Consider the following 26,190-nt stretch of genomic DNA (forward strand, 5'->3'; position numbering starts at 1 on the left):
TCCAAAGAGTCAGTTCAATTTAGAGGTCAACCCCCTATTCCCCAGGCAGTTTCCAGCACATTGTTTGTTCCTGTCTTGTGTAGTGTTCTTCTCAGTTGTACAATTGCTTGAGTGTTTCACTGGTCTTGTGTGTTTACAGGGACTGTAACCAAAAAGGTACTTTGTTGAGAGTCTTGAAACGTGTTAGAAAGATAAGTATAGGTGTAGGTACAATTTGAGTGTTAATGTTGTTTTAAAGTTTTAATGTGTTGGAATGTTGTAGTCATATGAGCCCTTTGAAATGTATTGTGCTTTAGCTTATTGTTTATTTAATTGTTTTATTGTAAATTACCTTTATAATCACAAGTTCAATGAAGCCTGTTAGAAATGGTAAATGTGTGAGTGTTTTATTGTAGCAAAGCCATATAAAATAGCCGGTCTCAGCTGAGCTGTTGGCCACAGGCAGAGCTGGCGGAGGCACTGTATCAGGGCATAAGGAACCATCAGGACCCAAAGAACAGAATTCTGCTGAGAAAAACTTCATTACAGCTCCAAGCATAAGCACTCAGGCAGAGAAAAAGGCTCCAGTTGGTCTGTGGACACACATGCCACCTGCATGACTGCACCCATGCTGAGTTAACAAATGCAAGTACCTAATCTTTAATTCAATGCAATCTTCCAGAAGCTTGTAACTGCTCATTTCTGTGCTGCCAGGAGAGTGTCAGTCTTCCCGGCATGTAACAGAAGTCCAGAATACCTTGTTTAATTAATCTGAGAGCCATGCAGTCTCAGTGTGCCCACCGAGATGCCACTGTGACCATCAAACCACAAATTCTTCCTGTCCAAAACTTGAAATCCGTGCATAGTTCAGAGGAGGGCAATGCCAACCAACAGACGACATAGCGGTGTTTGCCTGACTCCACCCAACCTTTCAACAACACCTCTGGCCGGTTAAACCTCACTGGCTTCCTGTTCTCCCCTCCAGCAAAGCAAGTGTAATATTTCTCTGTGCAACCCAGAGCAGAAGAAGCCTAGTGAAGCCAGACAACGCCATGCACTGCCCTGCCGCTTTGGGGAAGAATTAGCCACAAGGAAGGAGGAACAGTTGGCCAGCATGTGGGGAGCATTTGCAACACTCAAGAGGGTGATATGCACCAATGCTTACAGAGGCAATTCAGAGACCTTTTGCATCCTTGTAATGCCTGGGTTCTGAATTACTTGTGTTTGCAACAGATTCCCTAGTGTTCATTAAGCATTTCACTAAGGAAGAGAAATCGAACAGGCATGTTGATGTAACACAGGCTCCAAGAGTTCACAAAGATGAGAAGATGAGAGCGTCTTGCTTCCTCTGCCAGCAACACCCTCTTCCATGCTCACCTACCTTGCTGGGTTCCTGCAGGCCACTTGACTTGCCTTATGACACTACTGCAATACATAGTTGCTGCAAAGTCACTTTCAAAAGCTTTTCTTTTAAGTACCTGGGCACAAGGGCCAAAATTAATAGGTTGGGGGGTGGAGGGGATGGGACTAGAACACATGACACAACATGCCTTATTGCTACTTCAAAGCATGTCTGTTCAAGGCTGAGAGCGCAATATTTTATATGTGATTTTACCATCTTTATCACAATTTTGGGTTTCTCTTTAACAGCCACTATTGTTTAAGTGATCTTTGCTGTGAGTGGTGGTGAAATGGAGCCTAGTTTAGAGGACTAGTTTAGATCTTCAGTTCTAGGAGAGAGATTCACCTGTGACTACGTGGGTGTCTTTTGCAGCAAGCAGGCAACAAAGCAGTATGAACCTACACTTACATTTAAAATGTCAATAGGCTGAACTCATTTCAAACCATGTTTTGGACATGGTCCATGTTTAAGACACAAGGCGCTAACACCAGAATAACGTCAAAATTGCTTCTTGCCCTTAAAAATCTTCTGTCCGCTCAACTCTCATAAGTTATTTACCTATGCTCAGCAAGAGAGTTCCCACCACATTCCTGATAGAAGTCCGTGCTCTGATCTCTACCCGAAATACAGCTCGCTTCCAAGCTGCCACCTTTCCTCCTCCATCCTGCAAGCATGTAGACAGCTCAAGGTACCCTTTGTAAGAAGAGGCCTGAAGTACCACGATAAATGCTCCAGTCCCAGACTTTGTGGGACTGGCCTTTGCTCCCTGATCCACAGAGGATATCCCAGTTGTTGTGACAAATGTACCATCTTGATTTTTCCCCATCTAATATTTGGCTTTACTCTTAGTCATGATTCACCTGGATCCTGCTGGTGCTGTATGGAGCAGCTAGGGGAGGACCATTAGCCTCCAAAGAGTTCAATAAAACCTCCTCCTTTTTCTGAGTTGAGAAATTGTTCATACCACACTGGGAAGTCTTGCCTCAAAGTGTGCAGGTGGGGAGGACAAGCAGGGCATAGGTTAAGGGTCAGGTAGCAGGGGGCTGCTTGAATTCATGCTTACAGGGTAGCATAGGAACCAAGTCGGCTCCTTCCCTGGTTGAAGCAACACCTATTGATAATCCCATTATGCATTTCTCTTTCTAATCCAGGCTCAAAGAAGCCTTTCTTTAATATTCAGCTGAAGAGGTACCCAACATGCCTCTCAGCTGCTGAAAACACCCAGGCACAGGCACTGCCCACCGCCTCACCAGAGATTCACCTGCATGCTTACTTAGGTCCACCCACTCACAAGGCTGTTCTTCACTTCTGATCACTTCCTCATTTTGCCTTCTTTCCCCCCCCCCAAATCAACCACCTCACCTAAATCCCAACCGCTAGAAATGCGCTAAAATTGAAGCACTGTTTTATTTATGTCCTACATGAGCAGAACAGGGGAGCATTTTCCTCCAAAACCCTTCAGACAAATGAACATGGGACATTGCAAACACAAGCAACTATAGCGCAGGAAAACATATGAAACCAATGCATGCTGTTTTGACATACAGACTACTACCTGCGAGAGCACTGTACCCTTTCTGGCATTATGTCAGGACTTGGTAGAGTAGATGGGAGCAATTCCTAGAGCAGTTGTGCTCAAGTACAGGCAGGGAAATGGAGGGAAGAACAGCAAAACGGTGTGAGTACGCAGCAGGAGAGGGCAAAGCAACGCAGGAGGGCTGATGTGCAGGAGGTGGCAGCACCTAATCGTTTTTAAAACGGCTGAAGGCTCAAAAACACACGAGCATTCTCATGACGCAGTCAGGGGCTTTGTTTCTAACTTCTTAACTAGCCAATGTTTTCTTATTTTTAATAAATAACATCTATTTGCACCTATTTTACATTGTCTCAGAAATAGCAATAGTAAGCACTAAACTAATTTTTTTAGAAAGATGCGATGTCGCTTCCAACCTAAACTAGGCAACAGGTATTAGGTTTCCCTGCCCTGTGTCAGCAATAGGGAAAGAATTATGACATGTGCCTCCTTGCTTCATCAGTGTGGTTGAAAGGACAGACGCGATTGCTATTAAAGCTTATTCACAGACTTTCTTCTTATCTCCAATCCACCATCAGATACTTTAGAGGTGTGTACTAGGAGCAGATTTGCTTGCCATACTGCTGTTCAGTCCGGACAGACTGTAGTCATCGATTCTACTCCAGCCAGAACCCTTGCGCAGAAGATACACACAAAAGTGCATATTGTTGCTTTCTAAAAGGTGTTTTAAAATTTCACATTTCTCAATGACTTCTTTAATGTCTAAAAATTGCTGTCAAATCAGTTGGTCTGTGCAAGATTTTAAGCAGCATGACAAGCATACTAAATATTTTTTTAAACTTTTCTCCATGACAAAGGCCATTCAGAGTAAGTCTTACTGTCTTTACTTTCTCAAGTACTTCTCTTTTAAGCAGAACTTGTGTCTTACAACTTAGTTAAAAATTCTATTTTTCGAGGCAGAGGTGATCTAGTCCCCCCGCCCCTTCCCGTTCTGTCACAACTTCACAGGACCCTGGATACACAGGGAACCCGTCTCAGGCACAGAATTTGCTGTCCTCGCTCATCTGCCACAAGACAGCCCATGAATTCAGGGATAATAGCATCCGCACAGCAGAAGATGCAGGAGGTATTCACTGAAGTTCTGAGCTGCACATAATGACCACATGGACCCTCCTCCTCCCACACACCTTTCCCTCCAGCAGACATTAACTTTTCTTCTTCATTAAACTACTGTTGTCTTCTACTGCCTATTTACCTTGCACGCTTTTCTGAGTGGAATCCCACTGTAAATACATACAGTAAGTGTACAAAAATGGAACCTGAGAAGTGCTGTTAACTGAACTGAGAATTTTCACACTTAGGTGTATTCACAGGAGGACACCTTTTTTTCAGTTGTACTACCTATGCAACAAGTATACAGCGTGAGACTTTTTTTCCCCCTTAATGTAGGAAGTAGAAGAATTTCTGCTAGAAATACAAATTTACCAATACAAGTAAGCGATTGAATTGCTCCCCTACGTTCACAACATTAGCCTTCATAAGAAAGGAGCAGCACGCACCACTGCTGTGTAGCGATGCCCCTGCTGTTAACCACTGTAGTGTTGTAAAGGGGCATGGTAGCACAGGGGCTGCAGGTGACAAAGTGACAAGAAATCCACTTTTGTGTTCAGCTGTAACTTGTGCTCTACCAGAGTGTACTCTACCAGGAGGACGTTGAGAGTCGTAGGTCACCTTTAACAAGTAATTTTCTTCTGCACGCGTCAATATTATCTCCCATGGAAAAATGTGAAACATTTATAAATACCTTTATGGAAAGGCAAAAGCAGACATTCTCGATCAGGCAGGAAGCAAAGGGTTCTTTAAAACTGTTTAATTACATGTTTCGGGTAAGCATAGACAATACAGGAGATTTACCACACTCTTAGGTATTTCCATTCTTTTCTCTAGGCTTGAACTATTCATTAAGGATGTCTCTCAATCAACATCCTTGCTCAATCACTTTTGCTGCAAAGAAGGGTGCTGGAATAGGACTATTGCAGGAAACTTCATTCCATCAAGGCATGATTTTCTGTGGGCTTTTTTTCTCCTTTAATAACCACCTACCAGTCGTTGAAGATATTCTGAGAGAACCCTGCCTTCCAAGATGCCCTGAAGAATGCCCTGAAACCAAACGGTTGGAGTCCTAGAAATGCTGAAGCCCTAGAAGTACTTAAATCAATACCAATATGTATGTTGTAGAGCTGAAATTCTCTTTTTCCTTGGCACTGTGCCACTGATGCCTGGTTTGTGTCCGGACGCTTCTACATCAGTTTTGTTTTCTTCTTCTTTCATTAGCCTTTGGGCTTCTTCCCCCATTTTCTTTCGTTGCTGCGCTGCTTCTCTTTTTTTTTTTCCCCTTTCTTCTATCTGTTGTTGTCTGCAATTAAAGAAAATGTGAACTGCTAAAGAACACGAGTCCAATTTTCAGCATACTTTAAGTTCCTGTCAGAAATGGGTTATAATTCATAATTTGCCCAAATATTTTACAATCTAAAAGCCACTCAGTTCTCAAGGATTCAGTGTGTCAGGGAGAACGTAGGACAGTTGTAAGGCCCAGAGCTATTTAGACAAATCTAATGCTTCAAGTAACAATACTACCTGTCTTTTTCAAAATCAGACCAAAACAATTTGACTTGCCTAGGACATTGGCTTGTGTCCCTCCTTCCCCTCAGCAGAGGCATCAGAAGCTATCCTCTTTGTAATGCAAGTCCTACAAACATTTTCTTCATGATCAGATGAGATGACAACTTCTAATGTTCCTTTTCATGTATTCAGCATCTGTGTTGTATTCTATTGCTCAGTACAGATAGAAACAATAGCCTTTAAGGAAAAAAAAATTAAAGTCTACGGTTGTATATCCTTTTAGCATTATTTCTTATCACTGCTATAAAACCCCAGACATCATTACCTGCTAGCTCAGAGAATCTGTCGACAGAAATAGGTTTCTAATTTCAACAAATACATGGCTGACTAGAGCAAAGGAAAAAAGTAACCCCCAAATCCACTTGTTTTATTCCCCACTTCAGCTAGAACACATCACTGAGTGGCGCTGGGGCAACAACTGGATCCATACTCCAAGTGCCACGTTGCAGCTCTCTCCTCGATTGCATAAGTAGTAACAGAATGATGTTAGGAGGTCGCTCCGGCTTCGCATTCAGTTTATTAGATTAGAAAAATCTGTCAAGCTGCTTGCAAGAGGACTTAAAAATAAAAGTGAAGCTTCATTAGTTTGAAAAGGTGAAATTTAACACAGATTCGGTAAGAATAAAGATGTGCTTATTAAAAGAGAATCAAGAATTCTCATTGACAAGGCCGAAAGGAGTTAACTTTCAACATGCCTAAACTACCCGTGCGCATCCACATCAGTGTGTAAAATGCAGAGAATTAAAAGCTGTCATCACTGGATGCAGCCGTGTCTGGTAGATGCCAACTATGGACAAACTGGACACACAAAACTTAGAAGTATTTGAGGTACAAAGGCTTCATATTATCTTTGGACTGGGCAGGACAGGAGAGGGACTGCACTTATTCAGTACCTTCACGGTTTCCCTTCATTGATTATTAATGGCCAGAAGTTTCCCTGTGCTCTGTTAAGCTGCTCTGCTGTCTGTCATGGAAGAATGAAATTAGTAATTTGCATCAGGATCTACCTCCCAAGTTAACGGAATTCCCAACGGTGTTTTTGAGGTGATGACCCACTGTTGTACATTCCACCAGAAGGCCAGATAGGTGACAGTGCTGTCAGTCTAGCATATGCAGAGTAATAATGTTTGCCACTTTACAGTAGCAGATTTTTGTATGTTCCCTGCACCTCTGAACCGATGCAGAAAGGAAGACGGTATATGCGCGCTAGCCTGCACGTAAAGGCAGCGGTATTCCAAAAAGCCACATGAGGCGTTAAGCAGTGCTGCTATTCATTTGCAATTGTGAAGTGAGGACAGTCACAGCAGATCATGTTTCTGCCCCACCCTATAAACTGCACAACACACAACTCCTCTGCACAGAGAGGTGGTTTCCATGCACTCCGCTGGCTGAGTGATTTTATTGGACTTCAGTAGCATCCAGATGAGAGGAGACCTTCACATTACCTCAGACAGAGGAACTGAAGTCACTGAAAAATAAATACAAGCAATAAATACAACCACAAAGTGATTACCTTTTCACTGCTCTTTTACTTGGTCATTATTCCAAACATTGATCTCTATTCCAAACTTCCTACGCGTATTCAACATAAAGCTACGACCTTTCAGGCTCAGAAAAGGTTTCGTTTCTCAATAAAGAGGCACCTATGATGAACTACAGCCACATGTGACTCATTCTTTCTGGGTTCCAAAGCAAGAATTTGAGCGGAGTTTGGATGGAATGATGCAAGCTGTTTAAACCAGGGAAGTATTCATTCCTGATGTCAGCCTTGCTTTGCATTCCTAACACAATTTATGCCCGGGAAAACCCAACTCATTGGTTAACAGAACACTAATTATAAGCACTGTTAGCACACCGTTAGCAGACCTTCTTATTCCAGCGTGGTTTTACTTACTGTAGACCTACTGAATAACTGTTAGAAGAACGACTTCATACTATTCTTTTACTTCAACACGATTATAAATGTACAAAAAACATCTTCACACACGAGACATTTTATACAGTGCTGCTTATTCAGCCAAAGAGCATTTAGCTTCACTGTTCCTGTTGGGAAAAAAAATAAATTTGTTGGCATTTAGAAAGTCTAAAGGTGCAGATAGGTATCTACAATTTGCAGAAGCAACCAAGTTCTAACTAACTTCAATTAACTGAAAATCCAGTTTAAAGGAAAATCCAGTTTATCGTCCACTAGGTTGATCACTGCCTGGAAAATCTGGGTGCATCTCAGCCCAGAATCTGCTGGGGAGTGGGGAAGAAAGAGACTACAGGAACTTTGCAGGCACTAGTAGCCTACTGCTCAGCACTGTCTTCCAGAACGCTTTGGTCTCCAGGAAGCCATATTGGGCTTATTTCAACTGCTGCACATACATACCAAGCCACCAGAGAAAAGGTCACAGGCTATAGTCTTCCCTGTTACTTAACGGAACACAGCCCTCCATTACTACACAAAAATGCTTCCAGTCTAAGACACTTCCAGATATTAACTGAGCACCAATAGGTACCCAGACACGGGCAGCTAAGGGAGATCCTTACTTTCTCTGCACATGGATTTCATTCTCAATAAGCACTGCTGGAGTGGAGTCAGCATTAAAACGGCTGCAGGCTCAAAAAAGCATGTATTTTTGTTCTTAAAAACTCGGATCACAGAAACATCTCCTGTGTCTAGTTTAAACGAGTTGAAGATGTTGTTGTGTCAGCTTGAGGGTTTCTAATGTTATTTTTAACTCTTTCAGAGGGAAATGAGCGCGCACATGTCACCCTCCGTGAGCGAGGATGCCGTGCCCAGGCTGAAGCCCGCGCTAACCTCGAAGCTTGCATCCCGGAGTTGAGCACAGAGAGGCGTCACCCTGTGAAGGCTTGGTGTGTTGTAGCAGTTGGTGCTGTGAGGCCTGGCGGCTGGCAGCAGGGGGGAAGCGGCTGCTGGGGGTGCCCTCATTTGCATAGCCCAGCCCCCTCCGCGTGCATCGGAACGCCTGGGTCCCCCCCGTGGCAGTTTTTGACCGGTCCCTGCCAGTTGGGTCAACGGACCCAGCGCAGGCGGCGGATCCCGCTGGGGCTCCTCTGCCTGGGGTAAATCCCTCGGTATTTGTGATTCAGGAGAGGTGAAAACCGAATCTACGGGTCTCCTTGGACAACCTTCAGGAGCTGTGGGCTGCAGATGGGGGGGCGCCCCCCTTGTCTGCCCCAGTGACTGGTCCCATTGCTGATCAGAAGTGGAACAGCTTTAACAGGTGAATCTGCCGTTTCTCTCCTGGCCGTTGTGGGAGCTGTTTCGGGGGTGAGGGAGTACCTTGAACTCACTGGTTATATTGACGAACTCTCGGTTGCCTAAATATGGGACCGAGGCTGGCTCAGACATGGGTGTCTACATTAGAGACATCCATGCTTAGTCAGATGAATCCCACCCCGGTCTCCTGTGTTCCTCATCAGGTCTATGGCAGCTCTGCTGTTAGCCTTTACTGAAGCCAAGTACGGTTTCTGTCTCTTTTCTTTTTCTTTTTTTTTTTTTCTTTTTTTTTTTTTTATGTTTGTTTTGTTTTGTTTTGTTTTGTTTTGTTTAACAGAAAGGAAACCCAGTCTTAGACATTCATTTGCGGAAGAAAGTTTGTGTTTGAAGATCACACTTGGATCTTCAAGTAAGTCTAATTAGATGCCTTTTCCTCTCCTGTTCATCCCTGATAGGCTTGGGCACTGTCCGTTTGTCCTGTTTCTGAGGACCGCTGCCCAAGGCAGCTAGCATTGCACATGGACAGCCTGTATCTCCCGTTGCACCGTGAATTTTGTTAGCAGGAGCGAAGAATTTTTAGGGTATAAGCTAACTGAATTGCACTGAAGTGAAAAAAGTGCTGTGTAACTTCCAAGAGATAAGAACGGAATATAATTGGAAGACAAATATTTTGAGCAAAAGATGCTGAAAAAGCATCTTTGAAAAATTATTAGCATAGCGCTATGGTTTTTTATTTAGGATTTTTATATGTTTTAGATTTAGAGTTTGAATTTCAACAAATTGAGTTGAATTGGTGTGGATAACATATTCAAAGGGCCACGTATTTCTTTCAAAGAAGAATAAACAAAGTAGCACCTACAAAGACTGTTTTGGCTTTCAAGTGTTTTGTATTTTTGAACCCAAATCTGCAAGTTCCTGTTAAATTAAAGTGTTCTAGAAAAATGTCACAGATTGTATGATCCACCCTTTCTAAAAAATTATTGTTGATGTTGCTTAGTAGGGACGTGGTTGGGCTGAGGCCCCTCAAGACATATATCTCCTTTTGTTCAGAAGACTCTCGGGCTGCAGCAGGCACCCAGACATCACAGAGATAATAGAGGATCCCAAAAAGAAGTCAGCAAGTTACAAAGGAGGAATGGGCAAGTAAAAGGCGAAAGCCTGAATCCCATCTGTCCTAAGCAATGATGTGCTCAGCTCTGGGCTGGTGGCACAGGCCACCTACAATTCAGGGTCTCGGGCACAAATCTTGCGCACTTAGGTGCTTACGTCCTTCCTCACAAAGGAAAAGAACATTAAAAGGAGATGCCTGTTACTTAGTTCAGTAAAGGGAAAAGAAACTTCTACTTAGATCTGTTTGCCTCTTTTGGAGGCTGGACTTGAGCACAAAGGAGACGAGTGCCCTAGTAGCAGGCTGCTGAGCAGGCTGAGGGGATGCAGGGAGTCTGCTCCCAGGGAAGCTCTTCCACTTTGTATAATCTAGTTACTCTTTTATTGGGGGTTTGAAGCCAAGTACCCAGCAGGCACACCATAACTCTTCTCTCTCTCTCTCTCTCTCTCTCTGGCCCATTAATTGTCCTGATACCACTCCAGATCTCCTGAAAGTGGGACGCCAACTGTTAAAGGGAGATTCTCGCCTCAGGATGCCTGCAACCTCAAGCTCAGCCTTGCGTGTGGTCCGTGAGAAAGCCACGGCTCCAACTGCAAATCTGAGTAAGTAGGGGATGCAGATATGGGACTTTTGCAGGGAGCGCCTCAGCCGCTGGGCTGTTGGACAAGGTGAGACCTGTGCCAGCCAATTCACCTTTTAGTGCCAAATGCCTTTTGATAGAGATGCAGGTCTCCTGGGGACTGTGGGGACATGCTCCTCCTCCATCGGGAAAAGATGGCTGAGCTCCTGGCGTAAGAAGGGCACTGAGGTTTAGAGGTCAGAGTTGAGGCAGGTATGGAAGATGGCCAGAGCAGTGATCTTTAGTAAAAAAAAAAAAAGTCTTTTTTATATTTAAGAAGCTTTTTTCTCTCTTCTGCTCATTCGTTATGGAATATGAGTCAAATAAGAGAAACCGATGCTATACACACTGCACGCTCTTAAGTATTTGTTTTAAAATATGTGTGAGGTCAAGCTGGAACAGGCTTTGCAATTTGTGTATCTACTGCAGCAAATGTTCTGCTCTTTCTGGCTGTTTTCCGTGGTTTTCAGCCCGCTTCACCTGTATGGAAGGAAATACTGTGCCTATGGAAAGGCCATTATAGATGTTCTCTTAGGAGATTTTTTTTTTTCTTGGTGCTCTGCTTGTAATTTACAATCTGTATTATTTATGCCAGTGTTGAAAATAGTTTTCTGATGCCCTGCTTAAAATATTCTGAACATACTCCAGCTACATTCTACTATGAGCACTTCCACCAAACATCAGTTTTTATTTAAAGTAATTTTTCATGACATAACATGCATCATAGCCAGAATCCTGTGTTGCTGTTAAATGGTTTTCTTTACAGTTTTCCAGCTGTATTCCTCCTCCCCATGGTAGAGTGTTGCCAGACTGATTAGAATACACAAATTGTATTCCCTTAATCTTCCTTCATAAACAGTGCCCTGTAATCCTGTCATCATTGTTGTTGACCTTTTTTGGAACCCCGCCTTTTTAAAGAGAATCCTGGGATTTGAACTGTTTGAACTGTTTTCTGAGAATGGATAGATTATTTCCTTTTCTGTTTTCCTCTACATCCCCTCTTTTTTTTTTGTCTGCCATTTTCTTATGTTCAAAGTGGAGTTATGCAAAGAATTGATTTGGGGTTTGCTGCCAAATCAAAACATTAAAGAAAACCTTTCTCTCAGACTGAACAAAGACAATCTTCAATCTAAAACATTTAGAATGCTTAGAGATATTTTAATGCTTTAATTAATGTACTTAATTTAATTCAATAAATTTTAAATTTGTTGAATTAAATTAGAATATTTAATTATATTTTTAAAAGATAAAATTTTAAAAATTAAAAATGGAAAGGATTTATTTTTAATTAAGAATTAGTTAAATTAAAATAATAAAACTATCAAAATATTTGTCCCCCTTTTTTAAACTCAGCCATAAACAACTAAGCAGGTCTTTGCAGATAGCGGGGGCATTTTGAACATTTGCTTGCTTTTACGTACCTAGCTATATAAATCCTGGGGAAGCTGTGTTTTAGATGCCTTCAATCTCTTTTGGTCCTCACCTGTCGTTATGATTCCGAGATTAGGAAGAGCCTGGAAGAAGGGGGAAATGCATGCCCAGTCCCTGTTCCAATAAATAAACCACAATTATGAACAGAAAATAAAACCCAGCATCTGATAGAGCAACTAGGCAGAGGTTGCCCAACTTTGCCCAAAACTCTAGATTGTAGAACTTACTTTTCTCAGGTGTGTTGGGTGCAGGGGTTAGGCAGGGTCTCCTGATGGAGGCAGGGGAGCTGTGGGAAATTCAGGCCTGTTTGGATTCCACTCTGTAGCAACGGGTGACAAAGACGTGCAGGCACCCTCAACTGGGTGAATCTGTGGAGGAGCTGGAGAAGGCCCTGATAAGCTGAGAGGACAGGAACCCCATCTCCTCCCCTGGTTCTTACAGCTGGACGCAGTGCGTGCCCCAGGTGGCGTGATGGGGAGATGATGTGCAGCCTCCTCCCAGTTCAAAGCTAAATCTGGCCCTGCAAATCCCAGGTGGATCCTTTCTCCAGTAAAGCAGAGAGCAGAAGAGAGCTTTCCTTGGGCTGCTTTTGTGTGGACCCTGATGTCTTCTGTGTAGTGTGAAACACCCACCCTGGTCTTTAGAGAGGAGCCAGGCACCAAGCTCTTCAGTGCTTTTAAAGCTGACCTGCTTCTAGGCATGCCCAGAAACAAGATTTTCACATAGCTGAGACACTCTGCTGATTGAGAGCGGGATTTCTCAAGTGAGGTGGCAGATAGGGAGAGTGCTACTTCCAAAATTCCCCCTGTGGAGCTGGGGACCTGGCATCCTTTCATAAATCCTGCTCCAGCCGCTGCAAGGTGGACATCGCTTCCCCAAGGAGCTTGAAATATATTACTTTTAATGTGTTGTAACAAAACAGTAGATGTACCTTATAATACCGTATCTTAGGTGTACTGTTATGTAAGTTGTGTTGAAAGGAAATGAAAATTCTGCAGAGTTTGTTTTGTATTTTATTTGGATTACAAGCCTTGTCTTGCTTCCATGTTGAGGCATTTCATTACAGGTCGCCTGTTCCTCCCTTCTGAAATTCTGTAAGTAATAGGAAGCTGTTGGCTTTCGAAGTCTGGGCACCTGGCAGGCTGGGAGTGTTTGCTAAAGTTGGCAGAATACGGTGTGACCGCAAACCCTCAAGGATTAATAGGCTGAAAAAGCACAGGCTTCATGTCTGTCCTTAGTGTTCCTTAATGCTAAGAGTGCTACTGGGGGGAAAAACAAGCAAATGACAGCAGTCGTAACTTGACATTCATTGCTTTGAGACCCACCTTGTCTTTCTTTAGAACTATAGAAATATAGTTTAGGCAACCAATCAATATACTGGGTAGGGTTTTACTGTTCGTTTCAGTAGATGGCACTTGATCTCTATTATTTTTTTGTAATAATTTCAAGGTGTGCGTTACAGTAAATGTTTGGCTAGCTTTATGACAAATTTTGCTTTTGATCCTGGGATTGCAGGGCTGCTTAGTTAGTTACCTCTCGCATATGTTTCTCATTCTGGTGGTTTTCTCTTCCCTGTTGAAAACAGGTAAAACTGATTTAAAATGTTTTATGCACATTATAATGAAAACCATGTGCCTTCTATTAAGGGTGATTGTGCAAAAGCTTTCAGCTGAATCAGGTTTAGCATGTGATTTCATGCGTTTGCATATATGCTGTGGACACATACCTGCAGCATTTGCTGCTGCGAATGCATGCCTGCGGGGTTTGTTGCTGTGCACCAGCCAGCCTCTCTCCTCCTTGTGCATTGGAACCAGATTTAGGAGATGTGTTGAAGAGGCCTCTGAAAGCCCTTTGTTAAACTTCTGCCACCAACATAACGGGACGGCTGGCATGTTGACCTAGTCTATGACGGAGTTCACTCCCTTTCTGTGTCCTGTTAAGTCATCCCTGCCAAAGATGATGTTTTCCAGCTTCTAAAAGTACTTCTGACCAGCCTATTCATTTCTATTCAAGCAGACCAGGTAGTACTGCCAGGTATATGAGAAAACTCCTGAGGTGACACCACATGCTTCCTTATTAAAGACTTGTCCGTAGGTGGATTTACACATCACAGAGGTTTTTCCAAAACTGTCATATACAAGTTGAGTATCATGTTATACATCTATTGGTATTTCTTGAACCTCCAGTCTCAATGTTTCTAATGAGGTTGGAGTAGCAAAGTAGCATCCTTCCATCTCTGATCGAAAGAGCCTTTTGGTTTGAACAGAAAGATAAGCTGTCCAGACTGTTGTCTTCTCCGTGAACATGTGTTCCCCCAGCAAAGGTCATTTCAGGATGAGAAGGGAAAATTGCTGGCAGCTGTTCTAAAGTGGTGTTAGAAGAGCTCAAACTGCATATAGAATCACAAAAAAGAATTAGGTCAGGATAATTTCCGTACGAAGAATCTCTGTAAGGTATATAAAGCAGGAAAAAAACCCCACCTTGTAATGCTCTTTGTCTGTTCCAACATCTGCTCGTGGCTGCTCTGCAAATCCATGAATTAAAAACAATGAAGAAAAATGCTGGCTCAGGATACAGTGATATGCAGAGTCTACATGATGGCTCTCAGCCAATCTCAGTAATTAGTTTGTAGTGACTGTTTTTAGAGATGAGCTTGACTGACTGTGGTTTCACGGCATACACAAGCCACATTCCGTATTTATTTGGAGATCTGCAGTGCTTATACTTTGCATGAATGCAGCTCAGATTACTACCAAAGCTATAGTATTTAGATGAGATTGGAAAACTGCTTAATGAGATAAATTTTGATTATTTGATAACAAACTTTCTTCCAAAGTAAGAAAAGTAGGTGAACTAGATGAGCAAAAATCAAGATGCATAATTAGTTCAGATCACACAACCAGCAGTATGAATTGAGGGGGTCAAGTAAAATCAAGTTTAGATCTAAATGCAGGGAAGCAGGATCTGCGTTGAAGTTCTTCCCCAAAGTCTTCTGCCTGGCATTGAGCTGGAAGTCTCCTCACCCAGCAGGTTTGAACAGTTGATGGTCACCCACACTGAAAGTTTTGCTCCACGTCTTCTCTGACTGCATGTTTGCCAGCTGCCAATTTATCAGCTGTTACTGCGCTGTGCAATCAGCTGCAACGTGATTAACAGATCTGTCTGAGGAGAGGGCACAGGCAAGCAGTCAGGTAGATGTCCACCCAAGAGTGATAAGTGATAGCTTCTTTGGCCAGCGCAGTGGGATAGGGGAGGGGATGCTGATGCCAGGCATTGCTGTGCTCAGGTTCTCACTGTCATTCTGGGAGCACAACTTGCAAGTCTGCGCTTGATGACTAAACTGCATATACAATAAGAGGGGGTGGTTAGGTACTACAATCCAAGATTCACAGCAGAGAGCATGCCGGGCAGGAACGCACCTCTACCAGTCCACAGGAGAGGCCAGAGAGGCGTGCCCGTCTCCCAGATTTGGCCACCTACTTGTACCCTGCTTGCGCCCATGCACGTGCCTCACATTCACTCTGAACCTCTGTACCAGAGCCAGACCACCTCTGTGAGTGCCAGCAACCAGCACGTTTCATTGCTTTGAACTATGGCCAGCACTGGTGCTACCACCCACCCTGTTCTGTGTGGCAGCTGCGCAAGTAGAGGTCAGGGAAAAGATCTGAGTTCAGTGCCCTCCTTAGACCAAAGGAGTTCAAATCCACACCTCTCACAAGAGTTCTGAACCACTGCAACCTACAGAGCATCATCAGCTTCCTCCACTGGCTTTAGACCTCGGGGTAGTAGAGGGTATCTGTCGGACACGGGCAGCGGCAGAGCACATGGGAGCAGCTTCTCTGTCACACAAAGAATAGAGCAGTCTACGTGGAGGAGAGTCCTGATCCTTGCTCCCAGGATTATATCTGCATTTACGCAGTTACTGTTGGATGTGAAATTTATAGCAAAGTGCAAGGCAAGAGTCTCATGTATAGTAATAGTAAATCGCATAGTAAGTCAAAGGCCAGGGACTGGAACAAAAACACGCTGCCAGCTGAGCTTGACACTGTGAATTGAGTGCATTCCCTGCTGGCAGCCTTTGCCCTCAACATGGGTCGTTTTTTAAAGGGTGTTATCTGAAGAAAAGCCGGAAATGCTGAAGCAAGACTTCATCACTTCTGTGCAGCTTCTTTTTCTTACATTTGTTCGTGCATGTGAGCAGTCTGGTGTTCTTTCCTAGATTGCTTGTGGTGTACAAAAACAATCTTGCAGGAACAACCCCGTATTAAATAGAAAAGAAGTAGCATTAATGTTTCCTGGAAATATTACTGCTTATGCTGTTAAAGATTGAAAGTGGAGATGTAGCTGTGAGTTAAAAGTTTTAAGATAAATTAAACTTAGTCTTTTAAAAATACAGATTCTTTCAATAAAGGGCATTACAACTGAATTATCTCTACTTTTCCAGCTGTTTCTAACGGCTTTGCTGGAAGTTCTTATGCAGTCAGGCCCCCTCTCTTCCCTTGGGGTCTCTAAATAAAGCTATCTACAGGGACAGCACGCTACTTATTCCTCCATCAGCTGCACTGGAGTGGTGAACTTATATTTTTTTGTGTTTTCGTCTCTTTGCTGTGTAACAGGATGCTTTTGAAGGCACAGAAGCTCAGCAAATTGAAGTGCTTTACATTCTGAGGACAAGCTGTCTCTGTCAGCGCTGTTTCATTTACAGCTCTGTTTCACTGGGTGACTATATGCAAACCTAGCATCAAGAATGATTTCTATATCTATATATACACACACATAGATATATATTAAGAGGTCATGTTTATGGAGTCAGAAGATAGGTAGTTCTGTGGTTTCTATACTTTGGAAGCTATGAAAGAGTGGTGAAGTTGCAAATAAGAAAGACTTACACCAAAAGACTAAATTAGCTTAAAAGATTTACTAAACTCAGATGCATCCTGAGTTTTAGGAATCCAGTTCTGCTCAGCTGTCAGTGTTCCTGTCACAGATATTACTTACACTTCTTCCTTTTTTCTATGTTGTAACCTTACCATTTAGATAGCACATGGACAATCAAATGCACACAGGAAAGTTTGAGCTTTATTCTTATAGAAGGAAAAATATTACATGCTCAAGTGCAAGCAGAATTTGACTTTTGAGGCCAGAAGACCATGCCACAAGGTATCCAACCATCTGTAATGGCTATAAATAGCAGACTGGGATGCTATACTCCAGGCATGCATGTACGGTTGTTGTGTGGCTCTGTGTAAGAAATGTATATACTGGCTCCATAGACATAGGTACGTATGTGATGGGGTTGCATACTGTCCTGGCAGACCAAGTATACCTAAGCTGTTCTACCTTGCCCAGCCAATTGCAGTGCTGTGGCAGGATGGTGTTAGCTCCCTAAGCAGTGGTCCTCCAACCCATGGGGCAGATGTGCACACACGTCTGACGTACCGTCACTGCCTTTTCTGCCTCTGCCTGGGTTGTGCCAGCTGGCACTGCCTGCGCTCCTCATCGTGGGCAGCACAGCATGCAGTCGTGGGGTTGCAGGCTCCCCTCTCCCCTCCATGTCAGCTAGAGCTAGGTGACTGTAGTGGTGCTGTCAGGGCAGCAAGGAGGCTAAAAGGCAGTGCAGAAAGCATGATGCTGTTTGCAGCACTCTCTTAGCTCAGTGCCGTTGCCCACTGAGCAATAAAGTGCAGGGACAGCACTTGATACTGCACTATTTCACTCCAGTGTCTTGCAGGCAAGAAGCAATCCTGGAAAACGTTGCAGCACTTTGTTGGCCATCGCTGTGTTGTTCTTCCCGTTGCACAGAGCGGTGCACAGCTCTGCTCCTAGGGAGTGGGTGTGCTGCTGCTTGTAGCCTGCTGCAAGGTGGGCTGGGGCCAGAGTGACGGGCCTCTCGGTGTTGGATGCCATTACGTGTGGCATGAGCGTTTCCGTCAGAGCATGGTGCCAAGTTGTCTTGCCTGCCAGCACTGTGACACTGAGTGGCTGCAGCATGGAAATATATGTATGAATGAATTTCAAATGAGAAATTCATGATGACTGAATATGTGGTATCCTGTGTGGGAAATGGTGGGTAAGACACTCCTCTTAGTCAGGGGAGTCTCAGATCAGGGCAAAACAAGTGTTATAGCCAGTTCAGACAAAAGAAATGGTTTTTGAGAAACGGCAGCCTCTTTCATGGTTAATGCTGCTTAGGTGGGTTGTTCTGGGACTTAGATGTGTGAGCTTTCGTAATCACATTGTCACAGCAACAAAAGTAGTCAACTGGGGTACAAGACGTGCACATCACCATCAGTTCTGCAAAGGATTCAAGAACGACTGTGCAGCTGAAGGTTTATCCACCCCAGTGGGGGATGATGGTATCTGCAGATGCATCATGGAAAATATAGCAAAAATGGGGTTCATGGTAAGTCTGCAGCTGCTGGCTGGGGGTGTCTGTGCGTGAGACGGCGCCCAGAAATTCTCAGGTGAGAGATGCTCCCCCTGACCAGCTGTTTAAAGGCTGTTGGAAAGTTATTTCCATTCCCTCAGATTAAAGTCATCGTACAATATTGTGGCTTTGCAGTGTAAGGCCCAGGTATGGCTTTGGACATCTGCCATTTGAGTGACAGACTGAAAAAAATCCTAACTTTAGGGTGGGTATTTTTCCAGGTGATAAGACTTTCTTAGTGGCTCTGCCTACTACTGATTGTAGCAAAATGAAAGCGGTTTTCCCTGTACATGCCAGGGCTTGGGAAATAAAAGCTGTGATCCATAGAAAGTCAGAAATCAGGTAGATGGCTTAACACCCCAGAAGCACTTGAGAGCCGCGCGTGATTATTGGACTGATTTAAGGCTATTAGAACTGCTTTACTGTCCTTCTGTGTGCCACGAGAACCTGCATATGTGTGTACATACGCAGACGCATATACCCTATTAGCCTATACACATGTATATGTACATATGCATGTATGTGTACATCGTCTCAGAGACCAAAATGGAAGCGGCTTTTCCCCCAGCGCGTAGTGTTTTCCTATGGTTTAAAGCAAGCGAAATCTACAGTTACAGTTGTGTGCTGCTGCAGGAGCCACGTGAGCAGCCTGATTCTTGTATTGACGGCTGTAAGAAAACAAACAGGTGGTCACAACAAATGTTCCTAGCCGTGTCCTAAAAGGGCTTCTTTACTGTGAGGGGTTTGTGTCCAAATGGTTTTTCTCTGCTCTTGTTTAAGTGCCACTTCTGAAGAAATGTTGCAAATCCAGAACAAATCACGTGCTTGACATCAGGGTTGTTGGAAAATTCATGCAACTGCTAAAATTCACACAGGATGGGCAAAGGGATGATGCTTGTTGTTCATCGTGATTTTTAAAACAGCCTTTGAGTTATGATTTCCACTGTGTTTTTACTCGTCCCTTTTCTTTTCCAGGGATTAAAACCAATTTTAGCTCTTCAAGCAACACAGGCTGTACCTCAGTGCCTGAAGCCCATGTGTCGGCTGCTGGAAGCAAAAGGTCTTTTTCTCACAAGTAAGCAAAGCCATTTTTCCTGAAGAGTGAGAGAGTTGCTAGTGCAGAGATAGACTACTACGTAAGGCCTTGCAGCTAATACATAAAATAGCACTAGTGTGAGTTTTGAAACAATTTGGCTAACACTATGCTCTTGGGCAGCACTTACACTGATGAGAACTGTAATATGAGAAAGGGGAAAAAAAAGCTATATTTTTTGAGACCAAAACATGTCAATAGGCCAGATCAGCCGACAGGTATTTTTGTGTTGTTTGTTCATAACAAGTATGGGAGATACCCTCAGGTAAGACAGAAGAGACTTCAGCTGGAGTGGAGGAGGAGGCAACTGGGTATATGTTGCTTAACAGCAGTACCTCTAAGAAGTTAACCTTAACCTTTTGGTCTTATCACTGTTTTCTCTTTGTAATAAACTGTCAGCTTGGCATGTGCCTTTCCAGGTCATGACCTTATTTTTTGTAGGAAGAAGTAGACAATATTGCCTTTGATGCTTTTGTATTCAACACCCTTGCCCAACCTTTCTGTAACTAAAACTATATGCAAAAAAAAAAAAAAAATAAAAAAATGAGTTATCTATCTAAACAAATCTTTCAAGAAAGATTTCTGTAAGATTTCTCCCTATCATTTGTGAAGTGCAAATCCAGAGAGCTTGTGAATGCGAGGATGAGGACATTTGGGTGGAGCAGCGCACATTGTGCTCCACCCACAAAATCCCTGCTGGTTACATTTTTTGGAGTAGGTGGAAAGAGTTCAGATTGACAGGACGGGTTTCCTGCCCTTTGTGGAAGTGCTGGCAGGCAGGCCGGGACTGGCAGTGGGATACCTCTAGGCTTAAGTCACACAGATGTCTCTGAGGTCGGAGTGTGCCCCAGCGCACAGAGATTGTCAGAATGATGCTTAATGAGCAGTTTCCTATCTGTGTCATGAGACTGTTCATTAGAAAAATAAACATTACCTAAGCACTCTCTAGATTAAATCTAACCAGTAAAGGTACTGGCCGGGGGTGCGTGTATGTGTGTGAAAAATACTAAGTATCATATGAAGCCCTAAAATCACCTTACTTGCAGTAAGATTCTGTATCATTGCATGTATTTCTGTGCATTTAAATGTAACTTCAAATTAGAGCATCCTGACCCACTTAATTAGACAGAAGTCCTCTGTAATAATGCTCCTTCAATTGCATTGCTGCATTATGCACAGTCTATGTGAATTCTGCCTCACCCAAGAGTTGATGCTGTACTGTACGAAGTGGAAGGAAAGGTCTCCTTTGCGATATGTTCTCTTTTAACTGTTTGACTCAACTTCCTCTGAAAAATCTCAGTGTTGTCACAAACCACAGTCCCGCACTTCATTGTAAAATAATTATAAAATCACCCAAACCACAGCAGTGTGATGAAGGTTTGCAGCAGCCACTTTCCTTATAAACTGTTCCATTTTCAGAGGGGGGACGAAACCAAGTTAGGGAATCTTGAGAAGAGTTCTTGCTTCATAGTGCTGTGGTATTTAAATTTTTATGTTCAGGCCTCTTTGGTTGGCTGGATTTGCCTTTTTCTTTTCTGAAACCAGCCCTTTCATTACAGTTGAGAAGAACAAATTCCATGAGAGGATGTAGGTAGCAGTGTAGCAGTGCAGGAAGACAAACCAAGCGAGCAAGCGAGGAACCCACCTTGGGGAGCTGTGCTCAGAGCACCTCAGTCCTTTGGCAGTTGCCAGCAGCACAGATAGCAGTTGCTTTCAAGCCCACAGTCGACAGTCAGGTTATTTAATAAAGAGTGGGAAAAGAAAGGTAGATACGTATGAGGGAAACTGGAAGGAAGGAAGGAAGGAAGGAAGGAAGGAAGGAAGGAAGGAAGGAAGGAAGGAAGGAAGAAAAAAATCTGTGGTTTTCTTTGTCTATTTTAATACTATTTCAGCCTGCTCACCGTAGGCTTTGAACTATATCTAAGCAAATGAATGGTCAGGCATTGGACCAGGCTGCCCAGGGAGGTGGTTAGAGTCGCCATTCCTGGAGGTACTTAAAAGATGTGTAGATGTGGCACCTCAGGGCATGGTTTAGGAGACTTGGTGATGTTGGGTTGACAGTTGGACTTGATGATCCTAGGGGTCTTTTCCAACCTTAATGATTCTATGATTCTCTTCTATGATTCTATGAATAGTTGACAGTGGCAGCTGAAGCACCCTCTATGCCAAAGAGAGAAAGGAACAGTGGCTCAAACAAATCTGTTTTCATCACACACTGTGATCCCTCAGGCTGCTTGCCAAGGAGCATGAAAGCAGTCTTAGAGCAAACCTCCATGAGCAGGCATCCCTCTGCCGGTCTGGCCAGGGAAGGCTGAAGCGTGGTTCTTTTGGCCCTAGCCCAGGCTGCAGTCCTCTCATTGCTTAATGGAGTCAGAGGTTCAGGGAATGTGGATGATCTGGTGGAGTCAGTGGGAACCGTGCTATCCACAGAGAAACGTGAAAATGGCCAACGTTTCCCTAGATCACATAATTCAGACTGAGAGCCCCACAGTCAGTGAAAGAGTGTGCAGTGGCTGATGACTTCAGGACTTTCTTCCCGGCCACTCACAGTTATCTACCTGTTTTAGTGTTTAGACAGCTTTGTGCGTGAAATAAGACACATAATGAGTTGTGTGATAAAGATAATCCAGTATGCTTTAACCGTGTTGGTTCTCCTCCAGTTGTGGCCTTCATGGTCAGAATAATGGATCCTTATCCAACAAGTCCAGACCCAGCCCACCTGCTTCCCGTGAAAAGGCCCCTTTGTCAACACTGAGCAAAACCCAGCCGAGTCCTGCGAACACCCGTCAGAATTATGGGGCTTCTTTAGCCAGCAGAAGCAACTCAGGCTCAAACAAAGGAAGTGACAGCAGCCAAGTGACGAGGTAAGTCTTTATTTCAGCATCCTGGTGTTCAGCACACTGACTTACCCTCTCTGCACTCAAATGTGGCATCAGCTGGTTGTCTGGCTTGCCAAAGGGGTCGTGTTGCTCCTCAGCATGGGTGTGACTCTTCATATTGGTGGCTCGACAATCAACAGTGTGCTCTATCCCATGTAAAAGTTTTACTGTTTCAGTACTGTAAAATTCAAGGTTACTTTTAGTCAAAGCACTTTGTAGCTGGTTTTCACTCCAAGGCAGGCTCCTTTCCGTGGTTTCATGCTGTCAGTTCTCATGTGGCTTTCCTGGTTCTTTCACAGAAAGGTCCTTTCTCCTTTGGAGAGAGTTGGGTGGGGTTGTATAGAAAATATTGTATGCTCGGGTGAAAATTCACCCTGCCCGGCCTTAGGTACCTCTGTGTGCAGTTTCCTCTACAGGGAAGAAAACTAATACCTGCGGGAGCATGCGACACGTATTGCAGAGAAGAAATTGTTGTTTCTCTCCCTCCCTTTCTCTCTCTTTCCTCCCACCCCAGGCAACTCAACAGCCAAGCACGTCAGATACACACCTAAAGCTAGATAGGATTAATGTAGGTTTCAGGGTGCTCGGCTTCTTAACTCACATGTGGAGCTGAACTCAGTCTGTACGCTTCCTTACCTGGCTGTGTCTGCAGCTGGGTGCCCTTGCCAATGGCCCAGCTGCCTGCTCTTGGGCACCGTTTTGGGTGAGGAGATGGCTAGGTGTTTTAAAGTTAAATGTCTCATTTGAGGCAATGGCACTGAAAACAAGTATGATAAATAGTAAATTTTGTACTATAGCCACAAATCAGCCCTTTTCTCAAGTACTTTGATTTGCCAGAGGGAGTCACTTGTGTGGACACTGAGGAGCCCAAAATGAGCCAAGCGCCATATCAGTCTATGGGATGTGTTCCTTTTTGCCAGGACTGAAGAACTGTAGGAGTGATGTTATGTGATGGTGTGATGGTTTTTTTCTTTTCAGGCGATCAGGGAAATCTATTTCTTGTGGTCACAATTGCAGCACTAAGCCAGAAAATCCGGAGCGGTATTTGACTCCTCTGCAGCAGAAAGAAGTTACAATACGGCATTTGAAAAAAAAGCTGAAGGAATCCGAGTGCAAAGTTACAGAAAGGTATATTTCACTTCAGAAATAAGACTGGACAAGATTTATTCAGGAGCATTAAGGGATGGGAGTCCTGATCATTTTTACTCTTTTCTTGACCATGTAAAGTTTTCATTAAGAGATTGGAAATATGATCGGGCTGATTAGGTTGTTTTCAGGTATTTAAGGTTTCATTGTGTGCTCACTGAATATGTACCGTGCACTTTCGTTACAAATATGGCTGTCTCTTTTTCCCTTTTTTTGAACTTTCCCGATAGAAGACTTTTAAAGGATAGTTCTTCACCAGCCTACTTTAGCACTGAGACCTTTTATACATAAAAAAAGTTCCACCTCGCTCAGAAAATACGACGACAAATGTCCCCCTTTTCCCCTAATGAAAGAAAAGCTCTGACACAAACTAGTGTGCCCGCTTGTGGTTTTGTTGCTTAGATATGGACTTTTTTGCAGTAGCACTTTGTATGGATGCTAAGCGAAGAAGCAACAATGTACATTACACAGCAACAGATGTTCTCTCTTTTACTAAAGCTGTGCTCTGAGAACTGGCTTTCCAGCACACACAACCCAAGCGGGCACAAAGGGTTGTTTGAATGGAGCCCCCAGGTAGAGTCCCAGGGACCCCTTGGTCCTGTGTAGGGGAATAGACAGGGATCGGCGACCGGAAGATTACGGGATGTGACGGAAAGATAGACTCCTCCCCATAGGAGTGGCAGGAACAGGAACCGCAAGAGCTATATAAGCGTGTGACGCAGCCAAGTAAACGGACATTTTGTATCCATCATGTTGATGTCTGTGCATCACTGTCCCCAGGGCGGGCAGAGCCCTGTGTCCCGGAGGTATGCGGCCCAAGATAAGTTCTCCCGTAGAAGCGTACAGCTACAGTCCTGCTTTGGGTGGCCCGACATCTGTACCTGTGAGGGCTGGATCTCACGCAGGGGGCCCTTCTCCCCACTTGCTTGCAAGTGAGGGCAGAAGCCTCTGGATCCATGCTGGGCTGGGGGGGTGCAAAGCAAGCCGGGTGCAAAGCAAGCCAGGTGCCTGCAGCCCTGAGCCATCCTGCTGTCTGAGGCCACTGTTGGCTCTGGCTATACGTGACGAGCTGCTGGCAGGCACAGGGGACACATCCAGGCAGCTGTTTGTCATTTCCTCCAGGGTGAGGCAGTAGGTGAGATGTCAAGCGCTGTACTGGTTGGACCTAACCCAGAGGCCACCACTTTCACCTCCAAGTGTCCAGGATCACAGCATAGCCCACAAGGCTGCTAGCTGTGTGGCCAGGTTGGTGACTCCAGCTAGGAATCAGCCAGTGCGTCTTGGCAGCCAGCTGACATCTCTGCCAGTTCTCTCAGAGGTGGCAGCAAATGATGCATGGAGGAATTTGCTTCTTCCTTGGAGCATCTTTGCAGCATAGCCACCCCAGTGAGGTGGAGCCTCACGTTGACTCTTCAACCAGGCAGTCACCAGAAGTGTTACGATATTTTTATTTTGCTCCAGGGAAAGAGAAATCGAAAAGCTCAAAGCTCAGGTGGAACGTATGAAGGAAGACTGGATCGAAGACGAGTGTAATCATGTGGAGATGGAGCTGAGCCTCTTGGAAGCAAGGAGGGAAATTAAAGAACTCAAGCGAGGTATTGAGAGCATGAAGAAGAGCTTGGCTGAGAAAGACAAAAAATTTCAGAAATACTTCCTAGACGTAAGCATTGAACACAAGAAACTGGAATCTTTGGTGTCGAGCATGGAGATGGCCCTGAAGAGCTCTGTGAGAGATGAGCAGCGCCCAGAGTACACATGTGACTCTGAGGGGAAGCCGTTGTGTACCACGATGCCAGACAGCCCCACCACAGAGGACCAAGCTCTGGAGGAGCTGGCAGGTAGTGGGCTGTTTCTTCATGAGGACACAGCTAACGGGACTGATTTATTTGAAGAGAGTTTGACCACCACAACCTCTGAGTTGAGTGATTCAGCTCCCTCCAATTCTATTGTGAATCAAGAGATGCTTGAAAATGTTCTGGGTGAGAAACTAACTTTTTCCCAGGAGGAGGAGGAGAAAGTCAGAAACATGATGGTGGAGCAGACCATCCAGACTGATGTGGTGCCATATAGCCTAGAAGGGGAGCAGTTCATTCAAAACATGTTCAGAGCTCAGAGCTCAAGATGCCTGTCCTCTAAGCCCGCCTTCTTCCCTGAAGGAATTGGGTCAATTTCTCTTGAAAGCCTCAGTGATTCTGGTATCGTAGTGGACTTAACTCCAGGTGAGCCAAACTCTACCACCCTTTTGTCTCCTGTGACACCTCCATGCAGGAAGGTGGAGCACGGAGTTAATGAAAACCATTTTGTGAAAGAACTTGATTTTACAGAACCTCACGATGATGAAGTCTTTGGGTACGTCAATACTGTTTCTCAGACAGGAATAAAGAAGACATACTGGAGCAGCAGACTCGCCAGCGATCTGGCTGTAGCAGCCCCTGTTGTTCCAACTATCATGTGGGCTTTCAGTACTCATGGAGCAGGAACAGATCTCATTTACAGTACTGGAGCGTTGTTTTGCAGTTCTGTCCTAGTCCACCGTTTTGCTCTTGACTATTTGATTTGCCCTATAAATCGGTTTGAAAACATGTTACTTGTTTCAGAATGGAAAAGGTAAAGCCTTTCTACAGGATGTTTGTAACTGGTGTTTTCTGAGAGTACTGCTGCCTA

General features: G+C 44.2%; 2 protein-coding genes across 2 annotated transcripts in view; one reads left to right on the forward strand and one right to left on the reverse strand.

Annotated features, from left to right (window-relative positions):
- MRPS5 (mitochondrial ribosomal protein S5) overlaps positions 1–26,190 on the reverse strand; it is a 1,175,798-nt gene that overhangs the window by 130,701 nt on the left and 1,018,907 nt on the right. The gene's annotated exons all lie outside the window — the stretch shown is intronic.
- LOC135312757 (syntabulin-like) lies at positions 6,387–26,137 on the forward strand. Its single transcript, XM_064448515.1, is given in 9 exon segments — positions 6,387–6,425; positions 9,874–9,973; positions 10,414–10,533; positions 19,384–19,483; positions 22,162–22,365; positions 23,359–23,508; positions 24,988–25,630; positions 25,632–25,698; positions 25,701–26,137. Coding segments are annotated over 9 exon segments (1,860 nt in total).

Source organism: Phalacrocorax carbo, chromosome 3 (genome assembly GCF_963921805.1).
Source record: "Phalacrocorax carbo chromosome 3, bPhaCar2.1, whole genome shotgun sequence".
Taxonomy (NCBI): Eukaryota; Metazoa; Chordata; class Aves; order Suliformes; family Phalacrocoracidae; genus Phalacrocorax; species Phalacrocorax carbo.